The 27529-nt window shown below is 36.3% G+C and overlaps 1 protein-coding gene across 5 annotated transcripts in view; it reads left to right on the forward strand.

The window, feature by feature from the left end:
* The window catches only part of TUSC3 (tumor suppressor candidate 3), a 136556-nt gene that overhangs the window by 35462 nt on the left and 73565 nt on the right, over window positions 1–27529 (forward strand). For 3 of the 5 annotated variants that reach the window (XR_015749243.1, XM_026667091.2, XM_026667089.2), the window contains exons 2-4: window positions 8624–8793; window positions 24618–24735; window positions 26582–26722. Coding sequence is in view for 4 of the 5 variants with exons in the window: in XM_026667089.2 (XP_026522874.1) it covers window positions 8624–8793; window positions 24618–24735; window positions 26582–26722 (429 nt within the window). In the remaining variant the exon portion in view is untranslated. Of the gene's footprint in view, window positions 1–3139; window positions 3389–8359; window positions 8432–8623; window positions 8794–24617; window positions 24736–26581; window positions 26723–27529 lie in introns of those variants that run through there. The other 2 variants (XM_087963194.1, XM_087963195.1) reach the window with 2 other exon arrangements.

Genomic DNA, 27529 nt, shown 5'->3' on the forward strand with positions numbered 1-27529 from the left:
CATATTCTTTAGAGAATAAGTCATCCATCAGATTCAGTTGTACTACATTTAAATCCTCCTTTAAATTAATTTCATAGACTTTCATTGCAGCTGTTTTGTAAATTCACTAGAACATGCACTGTCAGTTTTATCAAGCATTTGATACATTCTGTCCAACGATGTGGTTGAATATGGAAGAAAAATATTCAAAAATTTGCACTAAGGATTTCTGCTCCATTTTCTTTATTCTCTGGCTCTAACATCCAGCCTTCAAGATCTCCTTATCAGAACCAAAGAAAAGAAAAGAAAAAATAATCTCCTTTTTCCCATGAGAAAATATCTTCTAAATAATTCAAAACTACAGTATAATTCCAAATCCCTCTGTTCCCTTAATCCGTTATTAACTTTCCAAAATCCATATGCCAAATACCTGTTTGTTGCATAGTTAAAAAATCATGTACTTTTGAAACCTTTAAAATAAAATTTATACCATTGTTTTTTAAGAAGGCAGAAAGTCACCCAATAAATACAATAAAACCTTGCCAGTCTTAATTTATCCAATATGTAACAAATAAAATGAAATAAAAATCTGAAAAGGTGATGAAGATATAGTTTGGTCAGGCTTTAGGTCCATAAAGGCTGTTATGCGAATGTGATGTAATCTTGACTCTCAGCCGTTTCATGTATAAGTCAACCATAAAGATGGCAGTTTCTGCAGTCTACTCACAAGGAGCAGCTGTCCTGGGTCACATGGATGATCTCAACCTCTCCTTTGTTCCAGAAAGATTATGACAGCAATTCTCTTGTTTATCATTCGGGGCATAAATTGCAATTAAAAGTGTTTTAACCCTGTTATCTATTATCTCCACCATCAAAATCCTTTCATCATCATCTGTATAAATTAGTTCTGCCAAAATTGTTTCTTTAATATATTGTATAATGCCACACCTCTTTTTTTCGATTGTGCCAGCGATGTGAATAATTTCCCTAATTTTTCTTGTTTTAGTATATATTCATGTTGCTTTTTAATATGTACCTCTTGTAAGCAGATTATATCAAATTTTAATTTATCTAATTTGTGAAATACTTTCCTTCTTTCAATAGCTGAATTAAGTCCATTTATGTTAATCGTAATCAATTTTCTTTTATCCATGTTAAGCTTTATAGGAGCGTTTTATTGCTTAGTGGATCTCAATTCTCGTTGTTTTCTGGGTTCACTGCCTACTGCACCTTCTTCTTTTTCAATTACTGCTATACACTCCTCTTGGAATTAAATTAGTGACACTTCCTCTTTCTTCTTCCTCCTTTTCTCTAAAGTATTCTAAGTAAAATAGCTCAGCTTTTCCAACTGTGTCAATTCTGTGTCTTTGTTCCTGCCAAGTGAACAAAAGGCCTTCTGGCATCAACCATCTGTAGTTTACTCCTCTTTTAAGTAGCTCTTTCGTCAAGAATAAATATTTTCTTCTCATCTCTCTTACTCTTCTTGGTATCTGTTTCAGCACTACAATTTCTTTATTTTTATATTTTAGTGTTTTCTCTCTCGCCACCTGGAGTATCTGTGTCTTAATACTCTTCTTAGTAAATCTGATGTGAACTTCTCGTGGTACTCTATTCCTCGTTGCATATCTTGTGTAGACATGAAACCACTTCATCCATCCCATCCATCATCTTTTCTTTAGTTATTTCCAGTGCTTCTGCCAATATTTCTGCCATTATTTCAGCAAGGTTTTCACCTTCTATATTTTGAAATCTTAGATAAAATTCTGATTTGTCCATTTCCTATCCTAATGATTCACCCCTGCCCTTCTCGATATTGCTCAAACGAACATCAATATCTCCTATTTTCTTATCTCTTTGTATATCTTCTTCTTCAATTTTTTTGAATCTGTCTTCATATTTCATCATCATCATCTTGAATATTTTCCACTTTTTCATCTGTTCAATTTTTTGGTCAATTTTCTGAATTCCTTGCATGATCATCTGTAATCTTCTCTTTCTCTTTCTATTTTTCCTGTTGTAATATTGTCTGTATAGATCATTGTCCTCCAGATGGTGAAGGAGTTGGTATCGAAGAAGCTGGGGCTGTTGTCTTTCTACTCATCTTGTAATGCTTATCTGTAAAGAAAGAGAGAGAAAAAAGAAAAAAGAAAAAAAGAGGAAAAAGGAAAAGAAAAAAAAATACGAAGGCAAACAGTTGTCACTTCAAAGGAAAAAAGGAAAAAGATGCTCTTCAGGCACTTGTATACCTTAATCCAATTATATGCAATGGTATGTAAAAATAAAAAGAAAAAGGCAAAAGAAAAAAGAAAAATATTCTGTATGTTCCTCTTAATAAACAAAAAAAGAAAACAAAAAAAAAAAAAAAGGTTTACATTGTAGATCCTAGTTTAAAAAGTTAAAATCCAATTAAAAAGAAAAAAAAAGAGCCCCACTAGTGGGGGAGGAGGGGTAGAAAGGGAGGCAAAAGGTAAAAAGCAATTCTAATATAAAACAAGCCTCTGCCGCCTAATATCCAAGGCTCTTTGATAAGTCAGCTCAGAGTTTTTCAAGGTCACTTCAATCTTCTTTCTTTCAACTTCAACTCCAAACTCCAGCTATCTGTTCAGAAATGAGCACCTATAAACAAACTGCCATGCTCATTTCTATCTTTTCCAATACACAGCTCCGAGTCCTTAATCGTAACACAAACTAGTGAAAGGAAAAAGAAACAATGTATCCAAGCCTCTGGGCAGCAGTGCTACTTACTTTCCTTCACTTTCAATTCCCCCTCCTCAATCTGCAACCAGGATCTACGAGAAAGAAAGAAAAAGTAGAATCTCCCCCCCTTTTTTTTAAAGGGAGAGAAATAAATCTTAAATCAAGCAGAAGAGTCTTAATCAAAAAAGAATTTTCAAAAGGATTATTAAAAAAGGAGAAGGAAATACAAACAGAAATAAAAAGATTAAAAAGTACCAGTCCAGCTTAAAAAGGAAAACAGCTTTGCCAAGTTCAAAATTCCAATAAAAAGGGGGGGGAAAAGGACAAAACTTTCACTTTGATAAATAATACCGCCGCTTTCCTCTTCACTTTTAGTCCACTTTCACTTTTTCAGGGTGTTCTCTCCAAGAAATAATAAGTAAAAGTTCATCTCACCAAACTGACACACTTTCTTCCAGTCTCTTCCGTTCCGGAACTGTCCCAGCTTCAGCAGCTTGGGAGACTGCCTTTCCGCCGACGGCAAAAAGGGCTTTCCCTGGATCAACCAGGGACTTTGCGATGTCCCTGGGATCAACAGGACGTGCCCTTGTCAATCACCGTCTCTACGGGACGGTTTAGGTCCATGGGGACCGACCAGCAGCTGAGATATTGACGGTGATCTTGGAGAATCAAGATCTCCTGTCCAACCGCCAGGATGCCAGCTCCGCTCTCTGTGAGTAAATGACTACAAAAGTATAGCACAAAAGATACGTAACCAACTGACACACTATGTATATAAAATGGAAGAGGATTTTATGTTTTTATGTTTTTGTATGTGTATGTTTGTGTTTAAAAATAAAAAACTTTATTTAAAAAAAAATAAGTTGACATAGTTTATATTAATCAGAAACCCATGTTGGTGCTGCAGATATTGTGGTATTTGGAAGTAATTTGATGTTTAAGAAATGCGGGAGTTCAAAATCTTGTACTATTGTTAGACTCGCTAGCACCTAATTGTCAGTATAAAGTTTGATGCATGCAAATAATAACATTTTGATTAACCAGGCCTAAGAGGTTTCTTTACCATGATATCGTATAAAAATGTTTAACTCTCAGCATTTTATTGATTTTCAAGACCATATGTTTATGTATTTCTGACAAACTAATATTTTGAATTGAATTCAGTTGAATTCAATACCTGATTAGACACAAAAGGAATTTGGCTCCAGTGCAGAAGCTATCAGTGTATATGGAGAAACAACATAACAACAATAATAGTAACAATAACAATAATACCAATAAGAGGGGGGTGGTAAAGAAGATAATAAAAAGGATAAATAAGAACCCAAAGCCATACTACATTGGTAAATAAAAAAAACATTAGATATCACTGTGAGAATTAGGTGTTCAGCAAAGTGATGACTTGAGGGAAAAACTGTCCTTGTGTTTAGTTGCTTTGACATGCCCTATAGCAGGGATCTCCAACCTTAGCAACTTTAAGACTAGCGGACTTCAACTACCAGAGTTCCTCAGCCAGCTTGCTGGCTGAGGAACTCTGGTAGTTGAAGTCCACTAGTCTTAAAGTTGCCAAAGTTGGAGACCCCTGCCCTATAGCACCATTCCAAGGGAGGAGGTGAAACACTTTATGTCCATATCTTCTCATCCCTCCTTCTGATCTGCACAACATACAGTCTTTTATAGAAGACAGTCTGTTTCCAATTGTTGTTGTTTTTCCTGCAGTTTTAACTCTCTGTTGAAGTCTTGTACCTGTCCTGCTTGGTTGCTGTACCAAACCGGACAGTTATAGAAGTACAAATGACAGACTCAATAACTCTTCTGTAAAATTTTATCAACATCTCCTGGGGCAGTCTGAACTTCCTGAATTTGATGCAGGAAGAACATTCTTTGTTGTGCTTTTTTGATAAAGGTTCTAATGTTTACTGTTTTAAATGTACTTTTCACCCTGTTTTGTAATTCAGCTTTGATCAGTTGCCAGTATATAGCTGGCGTACTTAAAAAAAAACCAGTGTATTGTTTAGATTATATACATTGTCTTGAATCACAAAAACAGTAGGTTGCTAGCTACTTAAGATGATTTTCAGTTGGCAGTGTTGGCAAACAGCTCTTCCAGTCTGCCATTTATTGTATTCAGCTTTGTTGTGTATCTTGAATAATTAATTGTGTTCTTTGGATAGATTTGTTAGTATTATGCATATATATTTACTGAATGGCATCTTATTTACATGTACATCAACTGATTTCATTTTTTGTGAGTTTCCAGCAATAGAGTTTTTCATTAATATTGTTCAGCATTGTTTTTATCACTATTATTCAGTAAATAGAACTGAGAGCTGCTGAGAGGTCCAACACAACCTGTAGGGATTTTGTCATGTACTTCCCAGTATAAATTATTTGCCAAGTCGATTGTGTGCACCCGTATTATTATTTTCTTGTTTATTTAAATTTATTGGCTGCTGCAGCCACCAAAAAAAGCCAATACGATCCTAGGCTGCATTAACACGGGGATAGAATCAAGATCACATGAAGTGTTAGTAGCACGTCTTGGTAAGACCACACTTGGAATACTGCATCTAGTTTTGGTCATGTCAATATAAAAAAGATGTTGAGAATCTGCTAATAGTGCAGAGAGGACCAACAAAGATGCTGGGGTTGGTGACTAAAACAAACGAAGAATAATTGTAGGAACTGGAAATGTCTAAACTAATGGGGGGAAAGGACTAGGGTGAGATGATAACAGTGTTCCAACATTTAAGGGCTGCCTGAAAGAAGGGGAGGGTCAACTTACTTTCCAAAGCACCGGAAGAGAAGGCAAGACAAGAAGTAATGGATGGCAAACTAATTGAGGAGAGAAACAACCTTGAACTAAGGAGAAATTTTCTGCAGAACAATTCATCAGTGGAACAGCTTGCCTTCAGAAATTGTGGGTGCTCCATCACTGGAGGTTTTTAAGAGACACTGGTCAGCTGAAATGGTATAGGTCTCCTCTTGAGCAGGGGGTTGGACTAGAAGATCTCCAAGGTCCCTTCCAACTTTGTTATTCTGTTCTGGACTGGAATATTGGCGATACCTTGACAGAAATATGCTACTGTTACCAAGGCAAAATTAAGATCTAAGGGACTGGTTTGGACAAAACTCAGCAGCACTTTTTCATGTGGCAGTTGATAAAAATATTATCGCCAACATGATCGCCAATGTCTGATGACAGGTATGGCACAAGAAGAAGTTACCAAGCCAAAGAGGACTGAGACATTATTTAATTTCTGGGAAGCTAGATAAAGTTTGAGGTGACCCAGCAAACATTTCCCAGATTCACTAAGTTATAAGAAAGACAAAAGAGATAGTACAAACTGTTCCTTAGGTTCCATTATTAAAGCCTATCTCAATAAAATATACTTTTTCTTGTGCTGATTCTCTGATCTAGTCTATTTGCAGTAACCTGTATCCAGGCTTCAAACATTATCAAATGACAGAGTGATGATGTCAATACAGGGAGCTGATAGTTTTGTCCTTCTAGATTTAAAAAGTGTTAAAGCCTGCATTTTTAAAGCTATTTTAAAGCTATGTTAGAACTTTCAATCCAATAAAAATTTTGTGCCTCAAAATATTAGAAACACACCACCATCCCAATAATCATTGCTGTCTGAGGATGACATTGAGATGCCACAATGTGTTCAAACATTTTGATAAAAAAATATTGAAGGTTTTTTAAAAAAGTTTATATGATGGAATTCAGGTTTTCTACTACCAGTCCTTCAGTAGATTTTCTGTCTTGGCTGCTTTTATCAAGCCTTGTCTCTTCAAGGTTCTTGTCTACATCCAAATGTCTAAAACTTAAAAAACATCCAATATAACTGGACAAGCAGAGGCCACAATTATATTTGTGAGATTTATGTAAATCTTAGTATCTTGTGTCAACAGAGATACCAGAGATTTTATTTAGAACAGGAAGCGTTATCCATTCAGCCTTGATAACATGACAAGCTATTCTGAATCATCTGTTTCATATTGGTAGGAACTCAGCAACACTCTAATCCTGTGATAATCCTCTCACCTTAATCCAAATTTGCCATCTATAAAGTGTGTTGGCAACTCAGAAGCTGCCATTTTAGCCAACCAATGGGTGTTTACTGTGTATTCTGCAAAAGTGTTTATGGATTCTATAAATCCATAAACAAGATAGTGGCTTTTACCCATGAAGATTTATGAATTATTTTGAGCAGCAACCATACATTACATTATAGGGATTTAAATTTAAATCCCTATAAACCTAAACTACATGATGTAGCTGAGTAGCAGCAGGATGGGAAAGATACACTAATACAGGTCACAGAGGAAATTAACCGAACCTTCTGCCTGTTTGTCCTATGTAGTTGCAGTTGCAGTAAATTCCTTCAAAACCACCTTAGTATACCAAAAGACCTAGCACTCCAGGAGGAAAAAAAAAGGAGATCTATAACCTACAGTGTAATGACTGCAAAACTATTAGGACAAAAATGTAGAAGGCTGGCAGAATGCATTTGTGAACACCAACTAGCAGTCAAAAGACATGATAGAAACTCTTTAATTTCACAAAATATGGTCCGACTTAAACATAGTTTCAATTGGGAAACCGATCATCCTAGACCAAGCCAAGTCCAAAAATATTAAAGAATTTCTAGGGACCTGGCATTCTGACAAATCAGCCATCAGTAGACACATAGACATAAACAATATCTACATACTATGCAAAAGAGACAATCAATAAGCCAAAAAAGGAACAAAAAGACCAAAATACCTCCCCACAAGCAAACAGCATCCAGATGAACATACATTATCTCCAAGATTAACATCAGATCAACAATCAACTAAACAATACCCCAATCAAGGAACTGCCAAACAAGTCAACAGCTCAACCAAAGAACCTCTAAGACCACCCCCATCAACACTGAGAGGGCAAGCCATTAGAATATAAGCTGAGAGCAAATTCCACTCCTTACTAGCACTGATGTTACCTATCTTGGATAACGAAACATTTGCAAGAAAACAACTAAGCTCAGAGATCACCAAGGACCCCTTCAATTTCATCATTCCCTGTTGGGAAAACCAACGTGTAACTTCAGAATACTCTTTTTTTTTTCATTCACTCCTTCATTCTGCAAATGTATATGGCTACCTATCTTAATCAAATAGGGTGGCTATTATTATGTTAGATGGCTGGAAGATAGTTTTGAAAGATGATTATTCATAATTGTAGATCTGCAGACATCCATAGATTTAATACTGCATTTAATTTAATTGGAGGCAAATAGTTTTGTGATTTGCTTCCATCGTTACTATTTGTGCAGGTAGGTCACATGAAGGCCAATAAAAAATTCCAGAAGTTAAGGAGTAAAAGGCTGGATAAATAAGGCAAATGGTGAAGTATCTGGTCTGGTCCCAGCTGGTGAACTGGACAAAATATGGATTGATAGCTGCTATTCTTGTTTCAGCAACTAATCAGTGAAATATGTGTTTCTGTAGCTCTTGGAGCAGGAAGAGGAATTCTGGCACTTTGTTATGGCACTTAACTCTATTATTCTTTTGTATTTCCATAATACAAAATTGGCACCATATATGCCTAGTTAAATAATAGCTTTTCAAGAAGGTTTGATGTGAATGGAAGATATTATTCTAGGCTTTATCAATCTTTTTTCGGTTCTGGGTGCAGAGTGAACTCCATGTCCCTTCTGAATAAGCTCAAATAGCTGGAAATTTTCAGAGATTTCACTGATTACATGTGGGATTTTAATTAACCCATGGGATACTGTAATTTTATAATTTATTAAATTTTATTTTTGAAAAGAGGCACCTGAAGTTGCTAACATTTCTCAGTCCTGTTCTGTTCCTTCGCCAATATATATTTATGGCAGCAGCATCCCGGCATATAAAACTTTTGTAATGGAGACTTTATCTTTGTGTTTGATTTCAGAATCTTTTAGCAGAGAAGGTGGAACAGCTTATCGAATGGAGTTCAAGGCGCTCAGTCATCCGTATGAATGGAGACAAATTCAGAAGGTTTGTGAAGGCACCACCTCGCAACTATTCAGTGATTGTGATGTTTACAGCTTTGCAGCCACAGAGACAATGCTCAGTTTGCAGGTAAGTCCTCTCTTCTCCTCTCCTCCCCCTCCACTCCTGTCCCTCCATTAAAAGTGTCTTAGCTATTTAATTTAACACATCTAGCATTTCCTACTAATAGGTTGGATACAAAAATCCAAGGAGTCACTTATTTTGTCGAATACAGACTTGAAAAATAAACAAAGTCTGATAAGGGGATTTATTGTAGAAAAGTTAAGACGCCATTATTTTAAAAAATTATAAAAATTATAATAGTGTTCAAATGTCTCATTCCTTTTCATCTTACCAGTTCCATGCAAAGAATAAAAAGAAATTCTTTGTTTAGAGGAGATACAGTAAAGTTTTCATCTGCTCCATATTCTGCTAATGGCCTGATCTACTATCAAGTTTGGACCATGTGAGAATGTATAGAATCTATACAGTGTCTGTCCTAATAATGTTTTGGAGCATATTTTATATGACTTGCAGTCATTGCTGTGGAGAGTATGTATGAAGAATGGCTGGCTGTGGGGAATACACAGAATGCATGAATCCGTGACTCCCAGAGGATTGAAATTTGGCAAAGTTGTGCCCATTATAACAATACCACTTCTTCTAATTAGACTTCCTGGAAGCCTGTGAGTGATCCTGGAAGGGAAACATGATTAAAATATATCACCAAATTGATTTGTGTATTTTACTATTTTAATTATTTTAATTACCAAGTTAAGTTTCTGAATCCCATAGTTATCTAAATAGTTGGATTTGAGTGTTCCTTTTGCTGGGCTGGAAAGGTGAAATACATTATTAAGAAAAAATGATTTTAGTCTGTTCAACTTTAGAAGTACTCGATGCTTCCCTCTGCAGTGGGAGCAGACGTATTCATGAGTTGCTTCCCTCTGAAGAGAGCAGACATATTCATGAGTTGTTGATGTTGCACAAGATACACATAGTTGCTAAAGGTACACATAAGCACATGCTTGCAGTTTGGCAGCCCCAGGTCTGCCTTAAGACATAATCTGGGCGGAAATAGTTGCCAGAATTTGTTGCACGCTGAGCTCTATCGGGCTTTTCTAGGCATTTATATGTCCATATAGTTCCTCGCTGTATTCACCTTCAGTTTTATTTTTCCAGGAAATAAACTCTGAACAGGCTCCTGGTAGTGCCTTTTTTGAGTGACAGATTGGCATGACAGAATTGGTTTGGCAAACAGTAAAGGGGTTTATTGTTTGTTGCCAAGAAACTACTTTATCCTCAGGAGGGTGAAGATCAGGAATGATCAGAACAGCTTTAAATGCTTACTGCCCTGATTATTACATGAAAGAGCTAGTAACACATTCTATTATGCTGATCTTGATGTAAATCTTTTTGTTCATTGGATTTTTATACCGCATAAATATTGTCATTTCATAAAAGGATCTCATTTACTGGGAAAAAAGAGGGCTTAAAATTCATCTTTTACATGCCATAGGCTGTGAACATATCCCATCAATTTCAGTGAAATCCATCTTTAAATAAATATTAGGATTGCAAGCTCATTTCATAAAAATGCAGCTGGACATCTAAAAAAAGAAACAATTTACTCATTGCTTCTAGTTCAAAATATTTTAAATAGTTTGGATTTAAGATCTCAGCTTTGCTACAGGAAAATATATGAATTAAATGAAGTTGACATTTCTCTACCTGAAAATGATAACAGAAAGTTAATATTTCTTAAACAAACAATTAAAAGATAAATTCTGGTCATGTATGAAGTTTGCTGAAAAACTGAAAAACAAGTATTGCCTATATACTATTTTACAGTAATGATTTGCAGTAATGCATTTGGAACACATAGACACTTTAATGACTCTTACATTTTGTGTTAGAATTGCTTTGAATAGTTAGAGATTTAAGATCTGTGAGCCTCCTTTTGTAGAATATGGTTGTTGTTTCAATATACCGTATATCAGGAGTGTCAAATTCAAGGCCCGGGGACCAGATTCGGCCTGCAGGGTGCTTAGATCTGGCCCATGGAACCGCCCTGGAAAAAGTGAAGGATTGGCTCGCGGTGCTTCTGCCAATGAAAACAGAGCTTGGGGCGGCCGCATGTGCCCCTCTCAGCTCTGTTTTCCCTGGCAGACGGTTGCAGGAGGCCATCATAGCCGAAAACGGATCTCGGAAGCCCGTTTTTGCTGACAGAGCCTTAGGGCCACTACAGGCGCCCTTGGCATGTGACATTGAGCTGGCCACGTCCCTCCTGGCCACATCCACTCAGCCCCCCCCAAAAGTCAAACATAACCCGGATGTGACCCCAATGAAATCAAGTTTGATACTCCTGCTCTATATTCATGCTTTCATTTGAAGTATTAAAATGTGAAGAATATTTTCAGTTTTTAAAATGATCCTGTTTTAGCACTAATTGCTGGTATAAAAAAAGGAAATATTTAAAAATATTTTTGTTATCTATTGTCCAGAGAATCTCTGCTGGAGAATACACTGATACCTTTTGGAATGAAAGGCATAACAGGATATGTTTGTTTTAGGAAAGGAGAATGAAGCTGAGAAATCAGAGGGAAAATTGGTTTTGAATATTTTCTTTCCATTTTCTATAATCATGCCATGTATAGACTGCACAATCCAATGAACTGAGAACCTTCTCTTGAGTGTTTTTTTTTTCCTTAAGAATTTGCAAGCCTTATGGTTTGGAAAACAAGTATTGTGTGTTGCCAATCACAGAATTATAGTGGGTAGAAGGCCAAGGCACCAATGCTTGCTAATAATCTTTGCTTCTCCTGGGGCCAGCACAAGAAAAATAAATTATGCAAAGTAAATAGCCTTGCTTAATTGCTGTAATTAGTTAGGTTCTATGAATCTCATTTCTTCCTATTGGGTTTTTTTTTAATGTGGATTTGAGCCACAGTTGACCTTGAGAGACTGGGGTATCGTTTAAATATGGTCATCACTACCACTACCCTCCATATCCAAGTTATCGAAAAAAAGTAAGGAGGATAATCTTTTGATCACCTAAAGTATTCCCACTGACCACTAATAAAGTCAGTGCATCACTTCTGCCTCTTATCATTAAGTTTCACTTGATCATTTGGGAGCTAATGATGATTAGCTCTGGAAATTAAGGATTTTCTCCTCCTATTCTGGAAGATAGCTAAGTGAAACTATCAATTTTGCTCAGCAAATGTAGTGGAAAAGCAATCTCCTCTACCAAAAAGCTGCTATTCAAGCTGTAGCTACAACTAATGAAAGTTGGATTGTATCTGTATCAAGTAAATGAGTAAAATTAGAAACTGTCAGTGTGAAATATCTGAAAGTATATTATTAGTTTAACTAATAGAGTCTAATGTCAACTCTCCTAGCAGTTCAGAGCAAGCTTTCTGCTTTTTCATTGTCCTCTAATCTTTCCTCTTTTTTCTTTTATTTCAGTTTATATTGCTTTTCAGAAAAATTATTATTTCTTATAAAAATTCACATCAATAATCATAAAAGGCAAGGGTTTACGATTAGAGTTTACAAACTAAAAGAGACAATACACAGAAAGTAGAGAAAAATAGACGAGCAAGATTCAAGGTCATTACTGAAAGCATTGATATCCAGATCGTTTGACCACCAGTGATGTTGGTGGTCATCATTGAAGAGAATATAATCATTCTTAATATCACAGGTAATAAATGAAACCAAGATTTGCTGCTCATTGTCCAGTCTTCGAACAACTTCCAGTAAGAAGGAAATACTTTATCTGTCAGGAAGATACAAGCAACATTTTCTAGCAGCTGTCCTTTCTCATGTGATTCCCCCCCTCTCCCCCAGGTTTACGAGATCAGACCTTTAGAGGCTTATATTTTACTGGTTTTAGTCTATGTGAGGGTGGGAATCCTCTTGCCCTTCTATTGCTACTGACTTACAATTCCCATTCCTACCATTATTCATGCTGGAAGTTACAGTTCTGCAATATCTTGAGACCATAGATTCAGCAAAAGGTCTGGAATTTCCCCATATCTTCTCCTGAGCTGGGTAAAACACAGAGAACTTCGTATTCACTACAAATTTCCTGTGAGACTGTTTACTTTACCAAAGATGCAAAATTGTAGGGATAAGCTCTTGAACATGTTTATGATCCCCTGAACATAGGTCAGTATCAGATTTACCACACACAGCTACTGGTTTAGGCAATTTCTTATAAAAGTTAATGTGGATGATAAGTAATGAGCTTTTAGTATACATGCATAGATAATATCCTTCCTGCAAGCCAAGATTGTTGCAGGCTTCAGTAAGACTTGATGACATTGCACACTATAATGTATAAGGGTATTGGCACTAGTTTGAAAGTCTCTGGGACTGTTTAGATCTACCAAGCAGAATGTGACACCCTTCAGACTATATGTTTATATTCACATTTCAACATGCAAGCAAAGCCTGTACATTTTTCAGGCAATGTTGGCAATGTTACTTGTAGTCACTTGTTTATGAGTATAGGTAGTCTCCGACTTACAACTACAATTGAGTCCAAAATTTCCTTTGCTAAGCAAGATAATTGCGAAGGAAATTTTGCCCCATTTTACAACCTTCCTTGCAACCTTTGTTAAGTGTACTTGTTAAGTTAGTAACACATTTGTTAAATGAATCAGGTTTCCCCATTGGCTTCGCTTATCAGAAAGTTGCAAAAGATAATCACATGACCCTGGAACATGGCAGCCGTCATCAATACATGGCAGTTTCCACACCCCACATTTTGATCATGTGACCATGGGGATGCTGCAATGGTCATGTGTGTGGAAAAACATAAGTCACTTTTTTCAGTGCCTGTGTAACTTTGAAAGCTCACTGAACAAATGGTTGTCAGTTGTGGACTACCTGTATAACGTGCCTATCTGCAGTAGCAAGGTGTGCATGTAAAAAACTTTCTTATGAACTGAAATGCTGAAATAGTTCTGTTAAGCAGTAGGATTTGGTGCTTAAGGTATTGGGGAACCAGATTTAAGCAGTTATTTTCTCTCTTAGACAAATATACTTTTGCAGGGGTGTCCAACTGGCAGCCCGCAGGCCAAATGCCTCATGCAGACCATGGCCATCCCAGTTCCATGAATGAGAAAAACATCACGTTATGTGATGTGGTAAGTTTGACATGCCTTAGAGAAGGGGTGTCAAACTCATGTTACCACAGCGGCATCACGTGACGTATCAGATCTTTTACCCCCTTCCCTAAACCGGGGGTGGGCATGGGCAGCGTGCGATGCATTTGTACCACGGGTTAGGAGTTTGACAGCCCTGCCGTAGAGAGTTACGATTAGGAGAAAAAAGGGGAAAATTGAGCTCCTGAAGGAAAGTAGCATATAAATCTAACAAATAAATGTCAACAAATAAATGTGGAAGCATTTGCATGTCTAGAAAGCATCCCATCAGCAGACAACTGTGCTGAATATACGAAGATCAGCTGTTCAGTTATATCCTCAATTCTACTTAGGGGAATTCAATGCAAAAAATCTGCAGCGTTTTGGCTTTTGTTTTCCCATGATGTTTATAATATTGGAGAGCTGAATTGATTTATTTCTGGTATAGCTGCATTGCAGTAGAAATCAGTCTGAGCCTCGTGTTTGTATAGGTATACATCCATACACAAAGATTCTGTGGGTCCATTTTTCTTTTGGTGGAGATCTTATTTTACCCTTGCTCCTAGCTGTTGACTTTCAGGTCCTATATGTGGGTTGTTTACTTGATAGCTTTGCAGCTCTTCCTCCATTTCCCAGATAACATATGCAAAGTGCTTGACTATTGTTCTGTTTTGTCTTGCCCTTTTGTATTGAGTACATGTGGTGCAGTTGTTATCACTGTTGAATCTATAGTGGCTTGGGTACAGGGCATTTATTTTTATTACTTTTCCGAAGTCTTTCAGTTGTAAACTGATCGTGGATCCTTTTCAAACTGTTTCTGTGAGTTTGGGATATGAAAGGGGCAGGGTAGAAGTGCCCTTACACTGGAAGATTCATACGTGGATGTATCTCCTCAGCAGAGAATGAAAAATCGTTAAGGGTTTGTGGATCATTATCTAATAGTGTTGGTGTTACATTTATAATCTGTAATAAATATTATGTTAATATTGATTCTTACTCAGTGTAGCCATTGCCCAAAGGAAATATAGTATTGGGTAAATATCTAAAAATGTAATGAAATTGTAAAAAGAGTAAAAATTACTGCCTTCTACAGTTAAAACACCTTTTTGTGATAGATACTAATATCCCATTTTTCCAGTTTAGAGCATCTAAGAGTAAGTGCAAAAAAAAAAAAAAAAAAATCAAGCCATCAAACTGTCCCCATCTGCTTGATGCTTTCATTAGTCTCTGCTGATTTCATTCATCTCCAAGTGTCCTACAAGTGTGTCCCTTAGCACAGAAGCAAGTGGGTAAAGAACATTTTTGCAGAGGGAACAAAATAATTGAGTATTCTATCAGGGCCATGGACACATGACCCAAAGCCACTAGAAGAGTGTATTTAAGAATTAGTTGTTTTGTATTTTATAAATTTGTAAGTTTTGTTGCTTTGGAATCAATATCATAATTCTGTAAATGTTTCCTTAGAAGAAACTACATTATAACTATTATTACCACCTCAACATGCTTTTTTCTCTTTGAATGGAATAAATTGGTTAGGGATAGCTTCTGTATCTGTGCATTCTTTTATATGCTCATGTGTGTTCATAGGCTTATAAACATGCTGTCTCTGGAGATGTATATACATAAGATTTAGGGAGTCAATGCATCCTATCATCCCTCCTGCCACTGTAGTGATTGTTGCTATTTTTGATAATTTGATTTGTCCATTGATCAAACTTAAGTTCTAACGAATCTGACCTTCTCTAAGTTGATACTTCAAAATCTCAGTGCTTGTCGGGAAAGGGAGTAATGGCCAGCTGGGGAGGAGAGATGCGGCTCTCCTCAACCCTGCAGGCAGTCTCTCTCTTCTTCACCACCTCTACGGGGTGGCTTAGCCCCGAAACCAGCCGTCTCGGGGTGCTCCAGCGGCGAGCACGGATCGAAACCTCGCAGAGATGAGGTTTCGGTCTGTCGCCGAAGAAGCTCAAACCGGAAGTGCAAAATTCCATTATTATGTTTACATATGCCTATTAAGGCACTGAGCATCACACAAAATATTATTAAAAAGATGACTTTAAGATTTCTTTTGGTTTGTCTTTATCTTCTATGTTGGCCTAATATCCTTAATATGCTAGAAGAATGGGTTCCCTTTGTGCCCATTTGTTCTTTTGTCCTCGAACAGAAGGTGTAGGCAAGTGGGAGTGATGCTCTGAAAACTTCTCCCCAGCAGTTTAGTAAACTTGCTGCTGTTCTGTTGAGGGTATATGATATATTCAAAACATTTAAACACAGTGAGCTCATCTAGAGAAAAGTCCTTTTACAGGAAAGCTGTTGCCAGGTTGTTTTGCAGTTTTGTTAGTCTGAAGCTATTTTAGCTAGCTCAGTTTTGAAAAGAACATCAAGTGTATTAAATGTAATAAAAAGATGGTGGCAACATTTTTTTTTCAGGCTGCTGTATTTGAACCTAACTGAACATATGAGCAGCTTATCATCTTTAGTAATGGTTTTTACTATATGTTGATGGGAGATTTTAAGCTTTATAAAGCTAGAAAAAGCCATTACAACCTGCTCAGCAAACAGCCCACGGAGCATGCTCATTGGCTGCAGGATGTTGAGGGGAGCGGGGTGGAGAAGAGAAGCAGAAATGGAATGGTGTATGCTGGCTGGGGAATTTTAGGTATTGAAGTCCAGGCATATTAAAGTTGCCAAGGTTGAGAGACAATGGTCTGTTGGGGCTCTTAACAGAACAACTTGCACTTCTGTAATTTCTTTTTCTGCAGTGGTTCTGATTAAAGTTATAAAAAAAGATACTTTAAAAAAAATCCTTTCCATTTCTTACCTTGACTCTCAACTTTTAAAGATGGCATAAGAAAGTTCGTGAAATTTCTTCTTCTCTCTACCCCATACTTATAGGATTGAGATTGGCCATTTCTTACAATATAGTTTTTCTTTTCTTTTTTAGCCATGAAAGTTTATTTTTGGAGCACCTGCCAAATTTCAGCTGAGGATATAAATATATATGCCAGAGGCTTCATGAGGCAAAAACCTCACCTATTTCTCTGAACAAATTGTTTCTCAGATCTCTATTGTATAATATGTAAGCTAATGTAACATAATGAGCTTGAAATTTAGGTAGAAATCTTTTTCCAAGTATACTAAACATTTATTAATTAGTAAACAATTCATTCATAGAATGAGCTTTAATATAAAGATAGATATATTATTTGTCTCTTTGTGGTTTTGCATTAATGTAACCCAGTGTCTTCAATGTAAATGATTGGCTTGGAGAGAATGGATTTTATTGTCTTGTTGTATTCAAATTTCAGAATTTTTCTGTTAGACTTAGACAACTAAGCATTGCAGTTATGACTTAAAGCTTGGCATGTATCATTCAGTGCTGTTTGACTGCCCTCTACAGGTTGTTAATGAATATACTGTATAATACTGTTCATTAATTAATGATAGTTCAGCAACATAACTAGAAGCTTTGTTTTCCAATTTTGCCACTTAAATAGGATGTTGAAGGACAAGAATACTGTAACTCTCTGCTCATCACTAATAGCAAAAAGATATGGGGAGTCTTCCCTCTTCCCATTAGTTTCTATACTAATGAACTCTTGGAAATGAGCCCTTATTTTTCTTCTTAAAACCATGGTGTAGAAATACTGGTTTTCTTTTCATGGAGAGATCAGTGCACTGAGCTAATGGGGAAATGCACCTTTTTCCCCAAGTGGCATTTTGTTTGCTTAGCAGTGACTGCACTCATCTTTCTTGAATGCCGGTTATTCTTCTGTGCCAAAATTCTATAGTTACGCTGCAGTACACAGAAGACAGATCTTCCCAAGCAAAACTTGCAGCAAGAAAATATTTGGCATGCCCTGGAAACTGCATTAACCATTTTAGAATTTTTCTTCACTGCCACAATCTAAAAAGCTTGGATTAAAACAAAAAAAGATAATGTAGCTTTTTCAATTTGATGCTTTTGAGATGTGGAGCTTAGTTATGTGTGGGTGGATGAATGGGCTGCAGTGATGATGATGATGATGATGATGATCATGATGATGATAACAGTTTAATAAATGTATATGCTGGATGACTTACAATTGTTAAAATATTTTAAAAACAAGAATAAAACTACAAAAACAACACAAAGCAAAGGAATAATGATGGCAAAAAAAATGAACAGAGGGAAACAGAGAAGACGAAAAGGGCATCGATTGTCATCTTTAAAAGGTGAAAAATCAAATTTTTAAGATCCCTTGAAATAGCAGTAGGATGGGATCCATTTGAATTTGCGGGGAACCTCATTCGGGTGCTCCTATAGAGATGGTGCTCTTCCAGGGTCCTGCGAAATTGCATTTTTAATTGAAAGAACCTGGAGTGCGCCAACCTTAACAGATCAATATGCTCAAGTAGATATTAAGGGTAACAGGTGGTTCCTCAAATAAAAATAAAGCTGTGTAAAGCTTTATAGGTCATGACCAAGTTTCTTAATCGCTAATGAGTCAAGTTATTTAAGCTGTATTAATCATCTGATGAATCTGATTATTTAACAAGCCCTTAAATATTCTTTTGGTTAGTTGGTTGGTTTTGCTCTTGTCAGTAATTATCATGAGATACTGTAGGTAAGATTTGAGATTTATTTATTTTAAAAAATTTTATATGACACTCATCTTGTGGTTCAAAGTGATTCTGGGCAGCATATAAATTTATGATGAAATGAGGTTGAAGATTCAGCAATTGTATGAGAAACGGATTATTTGGCTGAATATAATGTATTAATTGTTTTTGTATCACCTACCTACTAAGAAGATCATCAAGATAGTTATGGCAAATTCTAAATAAAAACAATGTTAAAGTCTTAGGAGGAATATGAAATGTCCATCAGTTTGACCTTATCTCCTATCAATTTTATGAATTTATCTAGGTAGTTCCACTGGCAATAATATTGATGTAATATTTATTGCAATTTGTAGTGCCAACTCTAATTGGAGACCTGGCAGTTTACATAGTTTAGTTACATACATATTTGCATACGTGTGCGCACACACACACGCACATACAATCTAAATTGCATTAAATCCCTTTTGTAGGGTGATGATCTGACAACCTTACAGTTAAATAAACTCTTCTGTTTTAACCACCTTCCTAAAAGTTGTCTCCCAATTTTCCAGTCTATCATTTGGCCCTGGTATTTCCTAATGATCTCTTTTCCCCTGCTAATCAACCTGATTAGGTTTTGCAATCATCCAGTTTTATTGCTCTCACTAAGTTGTGCAGGGTAGCAATGTCCAGACTTTTAGACTGCAACAAAACATTAAAAAAAGAGTGAAAGATGAAGTCAAATATTTTTCTATGAATCTAGATGCTAGAAAGTAGGCATTTCTCTGAATCAATTCTGCAATTTGAATAGAACAACAAATGCATTTTTCACAAATAATTTGAGAACAGTTTATAATACATTGAAAATATTCAGTTCAGATGACAAGAATCTTAAGCATATAATAATCAACATTGTATTCCTGCAATGACCAGCCAGATCAAAGGACAATTCCCATTTTGATTGGACTTTTTGTCTATAAACATGGTAGTTTTTTGTAATAAAATCCTTTAAGTTTATATGATTATAAATAACATTATTGGAAGTTTTGTTTTGGATTTAGAAGATTAAGAAAAGCACAAGTAATTGAAAGAAGAGAAAATATTATCCACTGGGTGCAACTTCCAAGAAGCAATCCTAAATTTTCTACCTTAACAGGCAATTAAAAAATAGGGTGGGGGATTTTCAAGAAGATTTACTCATTTAATCCATTGGTAAGGGCTCCCATTTTGCAAATGCAACTGTGCATGCTTAAGAGAATTAAAATATCAAAACAAAAACAATAAGAAAATATAATTAATAATAACAAAAGCAAAATGGCATTAACGTGGCAAATGAGGAATACCAGTCAATCACCTAACCAGTCAATCCCTTTGCCTAGGAAAACACTCAGGACAGCTTTCTAGAAATCCAGCAGCATCATGATCTATCTAGCAGAGTGACATGGTGCTCCAAAGGGTGGGTGCTGCATCTTATGCAAAATTGATCTGGAAGTGAATCCTGTTTTGCTCAGTAGGTTTGATGTGCACAACCCAGCAAAGTTTGCAGCCTTTTTCTCTTTAGGTAAGATATTTCAGATAATTCTCACTTTCAATGTCTCTCTATGTTTGTAGGAGAGAATCTCTCATTATTTAACTCAGGGGTGTTAAACTCATGGTGTCAGGTGAAAAAAAAACCCTACTCTGCCTGGATTTTGGTTTGGTTTGTTTTATCATTTCAGCAGTATCATTTTGGGAAAGGGTGAGGGAAATATTATTGTTTCATATGTTGGAACTGTTTATCTTTGTTTTGATCCAGGTATACCTTCAGCTGCCGAGATCAAAATTATTTTTTTAAAAAAACTGGTACAAAAGCAGTTATTCATATATTTTTTTTTTTTTTGTAGAAGTGCAAATATTCAAGTTTTGGGCCAGTTGTTCAGATGTGTACAGCAAAAATTGACTCGGTGCTGAGCTAACTTGTGCAGTGATCTGTCTCTATAGAAGCAGCTGATTCTTAATCAGCTCTCATCTCCTGGGAGCAATGTGTTATATTTGCCCTAGATGAATGATAATTTTGCAAAGTCAGTTTATCTAAGTGTGCCGCAGAGTTCACCTACCTCAACACTCCAGTAGGACCTTGGTGTGCCTTGGATGCCCCATGTCCTCTACTCTTAGAGGCTGTGAATGAATCTTATCTCTGTATCTATCTCTGTAAGATAAAGCATGGCTCGGTGTGTAAAGAAACGATAAAAGCCAAAACTCACAGCTTTAGAACCCTTAAGGTTCTTTGCTCTCTTTCTAATGTCCTTTTCTTAGAGAAGTGGAATTCATGATAATGTTTCCACCTAGAAATGATGTAAGAGGGATGACCAGATTTAAATTGCACATCATTGCTTTGTAATACCAAACAGGTAAAACACACAGCGATATGATTGGAAATGAATCAATATTAAGGTGTGTAATGGCTTCTTAATTATGGCATATTACCTTATTTTAGGGGTGTGATATCAGTTATGCATCTCTATACTGGTAGTCCTTGACTTACAACAGTTTAGTGACCGAAGTTACAACGGCCCTGAAAAAATGACTTACGACCATTTTTCACACTTATGACTGTTGGATCATCCCCATGATCACCTGAATAAAATTCAGCTTGACAGCTGAACTGACTCATATTTATGACGGTTGCAGTGTCCTGGGATTAACTTTGCGACAAGCAAAGTCAATGGGCAAACCAGTTTCACTTAATAACCGTATTACTAATTTAACAGCTGCAGTAATTCACTTAACAAATGTGTTAACAAAAGTCGTAAAATGGGGCAAAACTCACTTAACAAATTTCTCACTTAACAACATAAATTTTGGGCTCAATTGTGATCATAAGTGGAGGACTACCTGTACAAAGTTTTCAGGAGGAGTTTGTACACTTGACTCAACATGCATATGATTTTTGTCATCTTTACTAATGCAGAGTTACCCGTGAAGAATCAGGGTACAGTGGGGGACACTACATATTCTGATCTAAGCAGTTTTGTACTATTCCTGTATATTTGGCTACACAGAATGGTATTACTTCATTCCATGTTCTATTCCCTTTATGGATATCAGTTTTCCTGAAAAGAGGTTTGCAAAGTGGTTATGCAAAACTATGTGACCTTTCAGTATACTAAAAGGAAAGAAAGGCCAGGAGAGTTAATATTTGTTGTTGTTGCTTGAGGCAGTTGTGCCAATATTTAAACTGGATGAATATAAGTATATGGCCATGCATTACTCTCAAAACACAGATAATGGTATTCATCAGAATACAGTAAGAAAAATGAAAGGAAGCTAATTGGATCCTTTAATGCTTCTCTTTTAAGTGAACATGATTAAAAACACATAGATTCCCCCAACACAATTTAATTTTAGAAAAACTGTTACTTAAAAAAAAACACCACAGCCACTAAATGACTATAATCTTGTTAATGGTATTGAGTAAGATTTCCCAGTTCTCTCCTTTCCACTTATTTCATCAGCAGCTGACATGCATCAGTGTTCTTGGGGTTTTTTGTTTGTAAACAACCCCTACAGTTTAGACCAGTATTCTAAAAAAAAAGAATGAAGGTTTTCTTTTCAGTGTAGATTGACTTTCTCCCCTCTCCCTCTCCTCCAAACAAAATTTCAGTCAAGGCATACTTCTACAGGTATTCCTCAGCTTACAACCTTTTGCTTAATGATGATTTGAATCAACCTTGGAATCAGCTGAGGAAATGTTCAATGTAATCTAAATTCAAAGTTACATCTGTCTTGCCCACAGTTGCATGATTACAATTTGAGCAGTCAACTCACATTTATGATTGCTTGCAGCTTCCTATGGTCTCTGTGATCACGATTTATGATATTTTTGCCAGTTTCCAGCAAAAAATGGTAAAAACTGCCATTGGGGAAGCTAGACCACATGATTTGATTTACAACTGCATGACTCATTTTTCATGACTAATTTTATAGTTGACTATAGTGACTTGACTCACGGCCGTGTTAAAAAATAGTTGTAAAATTAGATCCAGTCATGTGATGATTTGACTCATCCCACAATGACTTACAATACAAATTGCTATCCCAATTGTGGTCATAAGTTGGCAACTACCTGTTTTCAGTTTATGGGCATGCATACCATTATGAACAAAATGAGAAATACACATCTCAAGTCTTTTTGGACAGGGGAAGAAGATTCCATAATGCAGGAAGTGTAGAACTCATTAAAGGAAGCTTCTTAGATGATAGAACCTATATAATATGTTCCCTACATCAGGGGTCCCCAACCACCGGGCCCTGGACCGGTACCGGTCCGTGGAACATTTTCTACCGGGCCGCCGGTTTGCTGGGCACCGCCATCTTGTTTCTATGAGAAAGTGCTTCCGGGTAAGCTTTTCCGGTTGGAAAGTGGCGTTTGGGTCCTGAAGGAATCCTCGCGCCTTAGTTTCATCGAAGGAGGGGAGGCTTCGAACGAAACTAAGGCATGAGGATTCTTTCAGCACCCAAGGCAAGGCGAGCCGAGCGACCATCCCGAAGCTGTCCCGAAGCCCATTGACAAAGGTACAAAGGAGGAGTTGAAGGTGGGGAGAAGCGGGGGACGGCTGGCTGGCCGGTCGCTCGGCTCGCCTTGCCTTGTCATGCGTGCTGATGCCGGTACCAGGCCGCGGATCATTTTGTGATGCCGGTACCAGGCCGTGGCACAAAAAAGGTTGGAGGCCACTGCCCTATATGATATGGGATTGCAACTTTAGAGGACAATCTAAGAGATAGTCTTCTCATTTTATAGGAGGAAACTGCTGAGACTGATAAATGGATAGTCCATGTTAATCAATGGCTTTGAGTTATTGAATTATGAATGATCCACTTGTTTCTCTTGTCTATTTTTTTTCATTTCTTCTCATTATCATTGACATATTTGCAGAAAGGGAGAGAAAAGAGATACAGTAGAACCTCTGGTCATAGCCATAATTTGTTCCATAACTTTAGCTGTTTCTTCATCTTTTAACGTTTTGTTTTAGGAATTTCTGGGTCATGGGTCGTGTTTGATCGCCACCCGAGTATGTGTTTGTGACCAGATTCAAAAAGTTTTTTGGTCAATTTGGTCGTGGTCAGAAGCATTTGTGACGAGTTTCTACTGTATAAGATAAAATGGACATCATAATTTTCCATAGGATTATTATTTCCATGTAGACACATACTTACTGCTTTTCCTCCTTTGTATTTCAACATTTTCATCCATGTTTATATTTTATTATATACTGTATTTTTGCTGCTATTGTTATTAATGTATGCATAACAATATGAAATCACAACTGTTAGTAACTGTAGTTGGCTTTCATATGCATTGAACTCTTCCCAAAAGCCTAGGATGTCATAATGTATGTTATATATGCAGGTCCAAGCAGTATTTTCTTTTGTAATATACAGATATTGTCAATATACAGATTTTCTAAGAGTTGTGTTGATAACCACTGGGAGCATCAATACCAGTTTATGCTATAAACTTTCAACTTTAATTTTCAGATTTTGATACTTTGTAATGGTCTCAATTCTTATTGTGCTTAGTTGCACACTCAATCAGATATTTAGCCTAGATTTAGCACCTTTGACCACCATCGTCCTTCCCAAGGTCTTAGGAGATCAATATGTTGTTTGATGAGGTTAGATCAGGGCTGTCAAACTCACTGCCCGCGGGCCGGATGCGTCACGTGCTGGCCACACCCACACCAGATTTAGCGAAGGGGGGAAAAGTCACAATACATCACATGACAATGCTGTGATGACGTGAGTTTGACACCCCTGGGTTAGATGAATCATCATAAGTTATAAGTTGTTCCAAGTAAGCTGCCTTTTTCAATTGACCAGTGGTGATTTTGTCAATGCCAATGTTCAAGTGGTATTCCAGATATTTTGGAATTGCATCTAGGGCGCTTATTACTATTGGTACTTCAGAAACAAAAAGTAACTTTGCTCTCATTATTTCTTTGTTTTCAATCTTTGCATATTTACAGTGGGTAAACAACTAATTATTATTTCTATTTTATTCTTCTATCTTTTGGTTTGGCTAAGATAGCAGGGTTTTACAAGAAATTACTGTATATGAATAATTTTTTGCAGGGAAACAGGTAATTCAAGCTGTTATATTTGCTAAAAGTTGAACATGTTATGTGTATGTTTCACTTTCAGGCAAGCTAATGAAGAATATCAAGTATTGGCTAACTCATGGCGCTACTCTTCAGCATTCTCAAACAAGCTCTTTTTCATTCTAGTTGATTATGATGAAGGTGCAGATGTTTTTCAGCAGGTGAGGGTATGCCTTAGAAATTACTAAAACTATATTTAAAGGAAATCCTTTCTTTGAGAACACTTTGTATTTCTTGTTTTATGTATAATATTGTAGTATTAATACCTACCTTGTAACTTGTGTTTGGAAGCTAAATTGCATTAGGCTACAGCTTTTTTGTAACTGGATAGGATACCTCAGAAATATCAGGCCTATAGCTAGCATAAGACCCTAAAAATAAGCAATGGCAAATGACTTCTATACATTTGCCAAACTGCATGAATTATTTACAATGTCATTAAAACCCACATTCAGCTTGAATGGGAGTTTATTAATACCTCTTCTATTCTAACATTTGAAAAATACTCTAAGCTGAAACATAGTCCTCTTTTGATTGAGATTATTGGGATGCAACCCCACTGTAAACCATTAGTTGGTATCAGATAAAAGCATCACATATCATTTTTCCCCTGCTTATAAAAATGCTAATGTACTTGATCCTTTCTGACCCTTCTCCAACATTTATCTAATCCAGGCTTTAGATTCCCCAGACCAAGTCATTGTGAATTTTTGACTAGTTTTCCCCTTCTCTGCCCAAGGTTGAGTTTAATTTGAACTGAACATTTATACCTGTCCGCTAAGTCATACATAATATGGAATTCTTATTTTCCCCAAAGGCAAGATGCAAAAAAAAAAAAGAAAAAAAAAGAGGAGATTTCAGCTTACTGCAGAGATTGTATTTTAAAGTTTCCAGAATGGATGAGCCAACAATTGCCCTTGCCCTTTGGGAGGTGGGGAATTTCTGGAATGGGAATATTAAAGAGATATCCATAACTCTTAAAATCCCTGCTGGCCCTACTGTTGTTTCCTATCCAATGAATCTTAGCTGGACTTTTTATAGGTGCCCTCTTGCTATCTTTCTTGCGAGAAATGCAGGAAACGTGATCTATTTCATCCTGTATCAGAGAAAACTGCACCCCCAGCAACCCTTCCCACAGTTTTGCATAATTGAGTTTGTGCAAATAACTTATTTGAAGAAATTTTAAAAAATGAAAACTTTCAATTATCACAAAACAGTTTCTTCTTTCAGGCAGTAAATCCACATATCATTATCTGAGATATCACATTTGATAAAAAAAGTGTTTTATAGTATCTTATATTTTATAACATACTGAGCTGTCAACAAAAGAACAGAATACATTGTACTAGGAATAAATACAATTATTTAGTATCTCACTTGATTGTAATAGACAATTTGAATTTATAATATTTAAATAATATATTTATCTAGCATAATTCAGTTGTGTAGCAAACATAGAATCCTGCTGAATGAAAGTAGCTATGCATATATTCATCATTAGAGACAATTTTGTTCCAAACTTGTCATTGTTAGAGAGTCCTAGCTCTATCAAATTGCAATGTAACTTTATCCATGTTTATTTTGGCCTGTTCTTATACAGGTAAATACAATTCTTTACTTCAGTAATGGAGAACAATCACATTGAATGAATATTGCTCCGGGGCAAATGCTGAGGTTGCAAGGGGAGAAATGACCTTTTTTTCACATATAGAGCTGCTTCTCTCACTCAAAATTCCCTTCAGATTTTACCCATTTATTTAGCACTTTTGGATATTCAAAATTTCTGAAATTTTAACATGTCAGCAATTTTTACAGGGACCCTACAAGGTTTTTGATATTATTATCGTAGTAACATAACTGGAAGGTTGTAACTTTTGGGACATGCATCTAGTTAGAATTTCTGTATCATATATAGGACTTATGGTAATGGCTTTCAAAGAGACTGATAAAGGCAAAGAATTGATATGTTTATTTAGTATTTGATGGCATCTTTATTGTTGGTTTCAGCTCAATATGAACTCTGCTCCAACCTTCATGCATTTTCCTCCAAAAGGTAAGCCCAAGAGAGCAGACACATTTGACCTACAGAGAATTGGATTTGCTGCAGAACAGTTAGCTAAATGGATTGCTGACAGAATGGATGTTCACGTAAGTCATTTAACAAAAGAAAAAGACTGACCCACTTTAATCTTCTAGTTTCTGCAAAAAATTGGGATTCCTCCTTCAATGATTTCCCTCCCCCCCCACAACAATATTCTTCTACAAAAAAGGGCTAAAATAACAGTACCAACAGTGCCTTTTCATGGTTCTATAGTAATGTAAAAGATGAGAACGTTAATGATATATTTCAAACTTGCTTTGCATAGCTAAAATATTAATCTCACTGTCTCCTAACAGAACATGAGGAATGATAGTATACCAATTAGGTGATTAATGTAAGCATCCACTTGAAATATTACTTATTGCAAGTAATATTTCCAGAAGTCTGACTTTTTAATGCTATAAGTGAGCAGTTAGATAAATACATCGAAAACCATTGTTTAACTGTATACAGATGTAGTAGCAAGAGTGCTGCACAAAATTATTTAAATCACTTTTCCACCCATTTGAACCCTTCTAATTACATTGATTTGTCTCTCATTAATTTCCAATGAATGGCAGATTTGGAATTCTTATACTGTTAATAATACTAATAATCAAACGAAGAGGGATTTGTTTCACATCTTTTGGTAAGGAGATGGGTATGGAAGCAGATCCTGAGCTTACTTATCAAATGATTCCTAATTGTATTCTTGAATAAGATGGGACAAAACAAGAGAAGAACTCTTCTCACTAAGAAGAGTTGCAAAATAGATCTTGTTCGGAGAGGTTAAACAAAACCCTTTCCAATTTAAGTTTATTCAGCTTGTTCTCTTTCCATAGCTGCTTTGTTTCAGTTGGATAATTGCCTCATTC

This window comes from Notechis scutatus, chromosome 4 (genome assembly GCF_049901735.1).
Source record: "Notechis scutatus isolate UNSWTSFEM ecotype Mainland chromosome 4, rNotScu1.2, whole genome shotgun sequence".
Lineage (NCBI taxonomy): Eukaryota > Metazoa > Chordata > Lepidosauria > Squamata > Elapidae > Notechis > Notechis scutatus.